Below are 9,189 nucleotides of genomic sequence, written 5' to 3'. Positions count from 1 at the left end.
CAGGAATCAAAACCATAAAGCTAAACTTTTGAATGATTCTGTAACCAATAAGGGTAACGTCATGAATTTTTTTTACATTTCATTTATAACTTCCATGGGGTTTGCGAGGGATAGGAATTGTACAGAAACAGATCCTTGGTAATGAGGGCTGCCTCCCAACGCGGTGCCAAGGTTGAGTAGATGAATTTATTCAAAGAAACTAAATGCACTCACTAAATCTTTGAAGAAGGTGGTCCCCTTAAAAACCAAATTCTTTTTATTTTTCTTTTCAATACATGCGTTCTTAGGAATGGCCTTTCCCTTGTTGGCGTTTGGCCATCGAAAGTTGGAGCCAATGCCCATTATCCCTTATTATTTTGAGGGGAAGTCATGGGCCAGCAAATTCTCTTCTTGAGAGTTTACGGGTTCATAAGCTACAAATCTCATACAGCACCGGGGCCAGCAGAGTCGTACTGGGACAAAACTTTATCCAAGAAGATCCTGGGTCACGCATCAGTGTACCATCAGCAGCAGTTTCTTTTTTATATTTCACTTTAGTGTGAATGCTGCTAAAAAAGGAGTGGCAGGGACCCTAGGGATAGTAAAAGCCGTCTCCTCTAGTGGTGGTAATTAGATTTAGCCGCTGAGGCGATTCAGAGAGGCGAAAAAAAAAAAAAAACCATGTTCTGCCACCTACGAGATCCATTATAATTTCATTAACAATGCGTACTTCCCATGCCCAACGGTAGTAAAAATAATAATATAAAAACAAATTGTATTTATGTATATTTATGTATTACTCTTGATGGCCCGTTCCATTGGAGTAATATCCATAAAACCACGAAGAACAGAAAACAAAAATAAACGTGGTGGTATGTGGGGTCCCTTTTTGGGTGGGGGATATGTTTGATCGTACCTTCCTAATACACACCATGGAGTAAAGGGACGTTTGTGGTGGGTGTGGTTTTTTTTTTTTTGGTGATAATGTTGTGGGAGAAGAAGAGGCGAATTGGCATTCTGAGGGAAAAATAAAATAATAGTATTAAGGATAAATAAAGAGTTAATATGTGTGTGAGAGAGTAATTGTGTGTTGATTCTGTTTGTAAAGAGTGACATGGTATTACAGTGATGTATGCAGTCATTTTTGTTATGGTTGTGAGTGAGTGGATTTTGGATTCCAATTGTGGTGTTGGTATAAATATTATGGTGATGCATTGGTTTCTTTTTCTTTTTCTGTTTGGAAGTGTGTTGATTATTATTGTACAGTCTCTTTGTTTTGCTGATGATTTGTGGTATTGTTTTTGTTTGTTGCCAGTCGCACACTGTATTTTTGGTGTATTTTGGTGTTCAAACTGCCTGGTAATGATTTTATTGTAATGAGAATACAGAGACTTTGTGTGTATGAATGCCGAGTAAGATATTGGAGTGTGTGTAGAGACGTTTACTCAATATTGTTTTGATACCATTTGTTTTCCACCTCTTCTAAATTCAAGGTGTTGTTTCAATATCTGTGTAACTCTGGGTGTGTTTTATTGTGTGAGTGGTTTACTGTTGTTCCCCTCATTGGGATGTGTTGTTTGATTGATGTTGTGATGTGTATTCTCTCTCTTTGTTGTGTGTGTGGTGCCCTCTACCGTGTGTTAAATGTGCGTCTCTTTTCTCCTTTTTCTCTTTTTCCTTGTTACCACAGATCCAAGCAACTCACGGTGACAGTCATGACAAGGATGTCCATCCAACTGCGCCGTGTGGTGTACCTGTTGGTACTTCTGCAGTGTTATGTTTGTCTGGCAAATGCACAGGGTGATGGCGAAGGTTCCGAAGATCGCCGAAGAAGTGAAGAAGAAAATTTGGAGGCAGGATTAAGATTGGCGGTGGATCGCGCGTATGATGTGTTTGTGTATGGGAGCGGTTGTTTTTCTGTGTGGCAGGAAGTTGTGGAGGTATGCAGGGATAGAACGGGGGATGTTGGGACTGCCGTCAAGGGGATGGATGGGAGTGTTCAGAAAATCAAACAGATAGTGGGAAAAGGGAGTTTGACTTCATCCATTGATCCTGCTGGTTTGGAGGAAATCAACGGAGCGGTTCAAAAGACAAATGAAACGATGAAGACCACTATTGATGCAATCAACAATATGACCACATCAATCATGGACACAGTGTGGATGGCGGATAGTTGTTCGATTCCAATTAATGAGTGGAAGGGTGGAGAAGAGAAGAAATTTAACGAGACAAAGAATTATTTTTCAGAATTACTTGGGAAAAAAATAAATGAGACGGACGAGAGAATGATTCTCGCTATTAACAGCAGTAAAATATACGAGGAGTTAACTTATCTCGTTGGCAATCTCACTGCATATAAAGCAAATAGCAGTTTTGTCGCTAGGGATACTGGGGTACTGCAAGTGGTGAAGACAGCGTTGGAAGGTGCGATTGCCGAGCTCGGGAAATTGGAGGAGGCGGTCCGTGACGACTCAAAAGGTACGTACAGAGAGGTCGTAGAACTGATCACACATACCAAAACGGCGGGAGATACGAAGTTGAAAGAGATCAAGCAAAGGCTGAACAGGAGGTTGTATACGGGACGACACAAGACACCACCCGCAGACGTTAAAACGAAATTGGAGGCGGCAAAGAATGGAGAAAAACTGAGATTGGCGGTGGAAATGGAGGCTGCAGTAAAGACAATGGTTCAAGAACACGAAAGAAGGAAAGAAGCAGAGAGACAGGAAAGAGAAAGACTAGCGAAACTGGAAGAGGATAGGAGACTGGCTAAGGAGCAGGAGAGAATGGCTCAAGAAGAACTGGAAAGGAAGAAAATGGATGAACAAGAAGCGGAAAAGAGAAGGATAGCAGAAGAAGCGGAAAAGAGAAAAGCTGATGAAAAAAGAGCCCAAGAAGAAAAGGCTAAACAAGATCAGGAGAGGAAGGATGCAGAAGAAAAGGCTCAAAGGGCTAGAGAAGCACTGGAGAAAAAGGACAAAGAACAACTGGAACGGGCAGCGGAAGAGGCGAAAAAAAAAGCAGAAGCGGCCAAGAAGAATGACAACAGCCTCAGTCCTGCATTGGTGTACAGTCCCTTATTGTTGCTTCTCTTGTGTGTGCTGGTTTGCACTCTTGTTTGCTAATCGGTGTTCCCATGACACAGCTGCACAGTTAACCTTTGTTTGGGTGGACATGGATGCATTGTAAGGGCACTGTTCTTTTTATTAAATTTTAATGTTTTTTTTCTTTTTTTCAGTTGGATAAATCTATTGTTTGCATTTTTTTTGGTGAACACATCTATTGGACTCCCTATGACACTCATCACATGACAAACCATCATTTTGTGAGGGGAGTGTCCTCTTTGTTTGTTCGCATTATTATCTGGGCTCTGTTTTGCCGCCATTTACTGTGTCCTCCTGGTGATGTGTGTGTGTTCCGTGATATTACTAACTATTGCTTTTACCCATGGGAATGGTATACAAACCAATGGTGTTTTAATTGCTGTGACTGAAATGTGAAGAATGGCAGGAGGTACAAGACACACAAACACGCACACTACCAACCCTCCTTCTCTTTGTGTGTGTGTGTGTGTGTGTGGACTGTCATCATGTGTGCATCATTCCCACTGCTCGCCCTGTATGAAAGACGCACACACACACACCTACTGCAGGGAATTGTGTTATTGCCTCCTGAAGATATTCACATGGTGATCACGGCTTTCTTTTTGTTTTTGTTTTCATTCTGTTGTTATTTCTCCCGTGTGTGTGTGTGTGTTTCATTATAATTTCATTGCACGTGTTATGTGCAGCTGTGTGTTTCTCTTTTGCGTTTCCAATATACCTTGTGTATCTTGTGTGTTCATTTTTATGGAATGATTCTTTTTTTTTTCATTATATACAAACTGCTGCACAGACATCAAGAATAAAGATATGGGCACGGCAGGTTAAGTACACAATGATTTTCCGTTGTTAACTTTTGGGGTGGATTGGACTGTGTCCAGGCATTGCAGCCACAGTAAGTAGTGAATTTCTTTTTTTCTTTTACATCTTTGCTCTATTATTGTGTCTGCCTCACGCAGTCACACTTTTTTTACATTTTTTATTTTGGTATAAAGATTGGTGGGTTGTGGGTGTTTGAGTGTGCCCCTCCGTTGTGAGTTCCTTTGTGTGTTGGGTTGCTACTCACACCACCCACGTAATAAAAACACATTTCTTTGTTCCCACCTTCTCTCTCGGTGGTGTCACTCACGGCATTGCCACGGAGATATTACTGCCCTTGTGGTGTGTGTTGTTTGTTGTGTGGCTTGCTTGAGTGACTGCACCCTGCGAGGGGGATGTGGACTGAGACTGTTCCGCTTCGGCTTCACGTAATGGGTCTGTTTTTTTTTTGGGGGGATTGAGTTGATGTGCTGGTGTGGGTGAATGTTTTTCTCTGATGAGAGTGGCAGCTGTGATTATTGTATTGTGAGTGCTTTGTGTGTTGTTGGTATCCTATTGTTGTTGTTTTCTAGGGTTTTTCTGTTCCTCTCTGTAGGTATGGGACTTAGTGTACATTTTGGGGAATGCCGTGGTGCCTCTCTGACATGAGCATGTGAGACTGTCATTGGGTGTGTGTGGACTGTGAGTGGGAGGGACACCGTTGTGTTGCTGGACCACTCCACTGTGGGGTTTGTGTGTGAGCGGCATGCTTTGCTTCGGCGGGGCTCGGGGAGGGGCACTTTACGTCCCGAGGCGCTGAACCTTGAGGCGTGAAATATCATGCTCAGGGACTTTGAACTTGAGAGAAAAAGAAGAGTGAGGATGAGGAAAAAAAAGGGATGAAACCCGGCAACCAGTCTACGTGCGTAATGCTCGAGGCTCGTTGTCGGGTTTTGCCCTTTTCTTTCTTTTTTTATCCCTCACCCCAAGAAGGGAGAGGAGAGAACACACCACCCCCACAACCCAAGGCGGGCGGCCAACTTGTCAGCGTCTTGTGCGCAACAAGAAAAAGAGGGGTGGGGGGTGGCTCCCTGGGGTGTTTCACTTATAAAATGAGTGGGGTTGGGAATAGTGGAAAACTCTGGCTTTCCCCACTTCAACGCTGAGTAAGATGGGTTCGAAAGGTATTCCGCAAAGATGACCCTTCCCCGTTCCCCTCGTGACATGGTGCCGCGTGCCACCGAGTAAAAGGTGCGGTTGGATGGTCCACGCCATGAACAAAAAGAACAAAGGGAAGGGGAATTCACCACACCCTCATGATAAAGGCAAATTAAATTCTGCTATGGTGGTGATGTGTTAAGGCGTTCTCCGCCACTACCCTGTGTGTGGTGTGAAAAGGAAATCCATGGGGAATGCAGAAAAGGAAAAACAAGTATAATAAGAACACAACACTCCCCCATAAGAACATATTCCCCCATAAGAACATTTCGCCCCATAGGTATTTTGGTTTATTAGGAGATTCCCAACAATATATGGAGTACCTTTGAATTCCCTGAATATATTCAAGTGCTTGGTTTTGACGCCAAGATAAGTTAGCACACGATCACAAAAGTCTTTTTACCTTTAAGTGGCGATCTGTTGAAATATTGTAATCTGTAAAAGAATAAAGAAAAGAAGATTGCCACACTGACGTCGGCTTCTGCCCCAAACAACGCCGTTGCAAACAAAAGCGTTTGTGTGTCATTTTTTGGCGTAGGAAGATTGAGTGATAAACGATCATGCCCATATTTACCAAAAGAATCCTCCATGGTGTTCTTCGGGGCAGTGTTTGTGGGTGCGTGCGGTGTTTCTCCATTACCTGGGTTGTTGTTGTTCTTGTTACCTGTGCTTCCCCCGGACCAAAAACTTCGAATTGAAGAAATAGTGGCGATAGAAAACGCCATGTTATCTTATTGCGAAGCAAGAAACATGAGTATAAAGGAAAACCTTTTACCAGCAAAGAACCTCTTAAGTATATAAAGTATCGTGGGTGCTGGTGATGGTATTCTTCCACTGTGGTTCACGCGTCTTTTGCACAAAAGAGAGATATTACCAGAGAGCGGCAGAATCATTGAGTTCGATATCATATAAACACAGGAATCAAAACCATGAAGCTAGACTTTTGAATGATTGCGTGACCAATAAGGGTGACGTTATGTATTTTTTTCATTTTGTTTATAACTTCCATGGGGTTTGCGAGGGGTAGGAATTGTACAGAAACAGATCCTTGGTAATGAGTGCCTCCCCAACACAGTGTCAAGGTGGAGAGTATATGAATTTATTCAAAGAAACTAAATGCACTCACTAAATGTTTGAAGTGAGTGGTTTCCTTAAAAACCGAATTCTTTTTATTTTTCTTTTCAACACATGCGTTCTTGGGAATGGCATCCCCTTGGTGACGTTTGGCCATCGAAAGTTGGAGCCAATGTCCATTATCCCTTATTCTTTTTGAGGGAAGCCATGGGTCAGCAAATTCTCTTCTTGAGAGTTTACTTTTTCATAGGCAACAACCGTCATACAGCACCGGGTCCAGCAGAGTCGTACTGGGACGAAACTTTATCCAAGAAGGTCCTGGGGTGTATTTTGGTGTTCAAACTGCCTGGTAATGGTTTTATTGTAATGAGAATACAGAGACTTTGTGTGTATGAATACCGAGTAAGATATTGGAGTGTGTGTAGAGACGTTTATTTAATATTGTTTTGATACCATTTGTTTTCCACTTCTTCTAAATTCAGGGTGTTGTTTCAATATCTGTGTAACTCTGGGTGTGTTTTATTGTGTGAGTGGTTTATTGTTGTTCCCCTCATTGGGTTGTTGTTTGATAGCTGTTGTGATGTGTACTCTCTCTCTCTCTCTTTCTGTTTTGCTGTGTACCCACTGCCTTGTGTGTTAAATGTGTGTCTCTCTTTTCTCCTTTTCCTCTTCTTCCTTGGTACCACAGACCCAAGCAACTCACAGTGACAATCATGACAACGATGTTCGTCCAACTGCGTGGTGTGGTGTACCTGTTGGTACTTCTGCACTGTTGCGTTTGTGTGGCATATGCGGTTCCTACGGCGGGTGCAAACGGAGGTGATGGGGGTGCGGACGGTGATGGGACGGTTGTTGAACGGACAGAGCATGATGAGGTTGTGGCGGCGGAAAATACGGCAGAAGCATGGATGAAGAAGGTGAGTGAATATCTTGCGGCGGGGAAAGGTTATTCATCAATATGGGAGGGGATTGTGAACTCATCAAACGAAAGTTCCAAACTTGCGAACTCCACTGCGTTAAAGGTGAAGGATCTTCTTGTGGAAGTTGATAAGAAATCCGTGGAGGGATGTGGCGCAAATTGCAAATTGGCGGAAGGTGATGAAAAGAAAATCAAAGAACTGGTGCAGGAGGTTAAGGAGGCAGTTGACGGTACAGGTTCTTATGTTGAGGATACGTTGTGGGCAAAGCACATGGGTTCTCTCTCATGTGATACCTGGGTGGACGCAGTAAACAGATTCAACCAAAGTAGAGTCTATTATTTAAGTAAACTTGCTGAACCGAATAAAACTTACTGGACTCGGGAAAAAATAAAACTTGCGAGAATCAGCAACAAAACGTACCATGAATTAGAGACGATCACGGTGAAATACGGTGAGTTGGATGGTTTGAGTACTCGATCCGTGATAGACGGTAGGGAACGAATAGAAGAAACCAAGAAAACGATGGAGGGGGTGAAACTGCAGCTCGAAGGGATTAAAAAGAAGCTGAAAGATGATGGAGCGAAGATTGGCGAGATTGTGGAATCGGTCAGTAAAGTCGTGGAATCATGTACGAACGTTGAGAAGGTAACTGGGGATTGGATTAAGAATAGAAAGCTACCGAAGAAAAAGGACGTTGTTGCGAAGATGGAAGCAGAAAGAAAGAGGATGGAACCGCTCATAACAGCGGAGATAAAGGCTGAGGAAGAAAGGATGGTTCAAGAAGAACAGGCGAAACAAGATGAGGCAGCGAGACTGGAAAGAGAAAGGCAAGAAAAACTGGAAGAAGAACAAAGACTGGCTAGGGAGCAGGAGAGATTGGCTCAAGAAGAACTGGAAAGGAAGAAAAAAGCTGAAGAAGAAGAGGCGGAAAAGAGAAAGGCTGATGAAAAAAGAGCCCAAGAAGAAAAAGCCAAACAAGATCGGGAGAGGAAGGATGCAGAAGAAAAGGCTAGAGAAGCACTGGAGAAAAAAGAAAAAGAACAGCTGGAACGAGCGGCGGAAGAGGCGAAGAAAAAAGCAGAAGCGGCCAAGAAGAATGACAGCAGCCTCGGTCCTGCATTGATGCACAGTCCCTTTTTGTTGATTCTGTTGTGTGTGCTGGTTTGCACTCTTGTTTGCTAATCGGTGTTCCCATGACACAGTTGCACAGTTAACCTTTATTTGAGTGGATATGGATACATTGTAAGGGCACTGTTCTTTTTATTGAATTTTAAGTTTTTTTTCAGTTCGATAAATCTCTTGTTTGCACTATTCTTCTTGAACAAATCTATTGGACTCCCTATGACACTCATCAGATGACAAACCATCATTCTGTGATGGCGTGTTCCTCTTTGTTTGTTTGTTGGCATTATTATCTGGGTTCAGTTTTGCCGCCATTTACTGTGTCCGCCTGGTGATGTGTGTATGTTCCGTGATATTAATAACTATTGCTTTTACCCATGGGAATGATATACAATTCCAATAAACTTGTAATTGCTGTGACTGAAATGTGAAGAATGACAGGAGGTTCAAGACACACAAAGACGCACACTACCAACCCTCCTTCTCTTTGTGTGTGTGTGTGGACTGTCATCATGTGTGCATCATTCCCACTGCTCGCCCTGTGCGAAAGACACACACCTACTGCAGTCAATTGTGTTGCTTGACTCCTGAACATATTCACATGGTGATCACGGCTTTTTTTTTTTTTTGTTTTCATTCTGTTGTTTTTCCCCCCTGTGTGTGTTTCATTATAATCACATTGCACGTTTTATGTGCAGCTGTGTGTTTCTCTTTTGCGTTTCCAATACACTTTGTGTATCTTGTGTGTTCATTTTTGTGGAATGTTTTTTTTTTTCATTATATACAAACTGCTGCACGGACATCAAGAATAAAGATATGAGCACAGCACGTTCAGTACACAATCATTTTCCGTTGTTCACCTTGGGGTGGATTGGACTGTGTCCAGGCATCGCAGCCACATTAAGTAATGAATTTTTTTTTTTCTTTTACATCTTTGCTCTATTATTGTGTCTGCCTCACGCAGTCACTCTTTTTTT

At 42.6% G+C, this 9,189-nt stretch overlaps 4 protein-coding genes across 4 annotated transcripts; 2 read left to right on the top strand and 2 right to left on the bottom strand.

Annotated features, from left to right (window-relative positions):
- Positions 1-4,414: 4,414 nt before the first annotated feature.
- On the bottom strand, positions 4,415-4,720 carry TM35_000801050 (uncharacterized protein; the record flags this gene model as incomplete). Its single annotated transcript, XM_029031371.1, has 1 exon — positions 4,415-4,720. One exon carries the CDS (start codon positions 4,718-4,720, stop codon positions 4,415-4,417), a length of 306 nt encoding a protein of 101 aa, XP_028877334.1.
- Positions 4,721-5,470: 750 nt separating this feature from the next.
- TM35_000801040 (uncharacterized protein) lies at positions 5,471-5,821 on the bottom strand (the record flags this gene model as incomplete). The annotated part of the gene is made up of 1 exon (XM_029031370.1): positions 5,471-5,821. One exon carries the CDS (start codon positions 5,819-5,821, stop codon positions 5,471-5,473), a length of 351 nt encoding a protein of 116 aa, XP_028877333.1.
- Positions 5,822-6,284: 463 nt separating this feature from the next.
- TM35_000801030 (uncharacterized protein) lies at positions 6,285-6,620 on the top strand (the record flags this gene model as incomplete). Its single annotated transcript, XM_029031369.1, has 1 exon — positions 6,285-6,620. One exon carries the CDS (start codon positions 6,285-6,287, stop codon positions 6,618-6,620), a length of 336 nt encoding a protein of 111 aa, XP_028877332.1.
- Positions 6,621-6,883: 263 nt separating this feature from the next.
- TM35_000801020 (uncharacterized protein) lies at positions 6,884-8,272 on the top strand (the record flags this gene model as incomplete). The annotated part of the gene is made up of 1 exon (XM_029031368.1): positions 6,884-8,272. The coding sequence occupies one exon, from the start codon at positions 6,884-6,886 to the stop codon at positions 8,270-8,272; it is 1,389 nt and encodes a 462-aa protein (XP_028877331.1).
- Positions 8,273-9,189: the final 917 nt, after the last annotated feature.

This window comes from Trypanosoma theileri, assembly GCF_002087225.1.
Source record: "Trypanosoma theileri isolate Edinburgh chromosome Unknown TM35_Tth_80_V1, whole genome shotgun sequence".
In the NCBI taxonomy this organism is placed as follows: domain Eukaryota; phylum Euglenozoa; class Kinetoplastea; order Trypanosomatida; family Trypanosomatidae; genus Trypanosoma; species Trypanosoma theileri.
The sequence above is the reverse complement of the archived record's forward strand: the minus strand, read 5'-3'. Positions and strand labels throughout refer to the sequence as shown.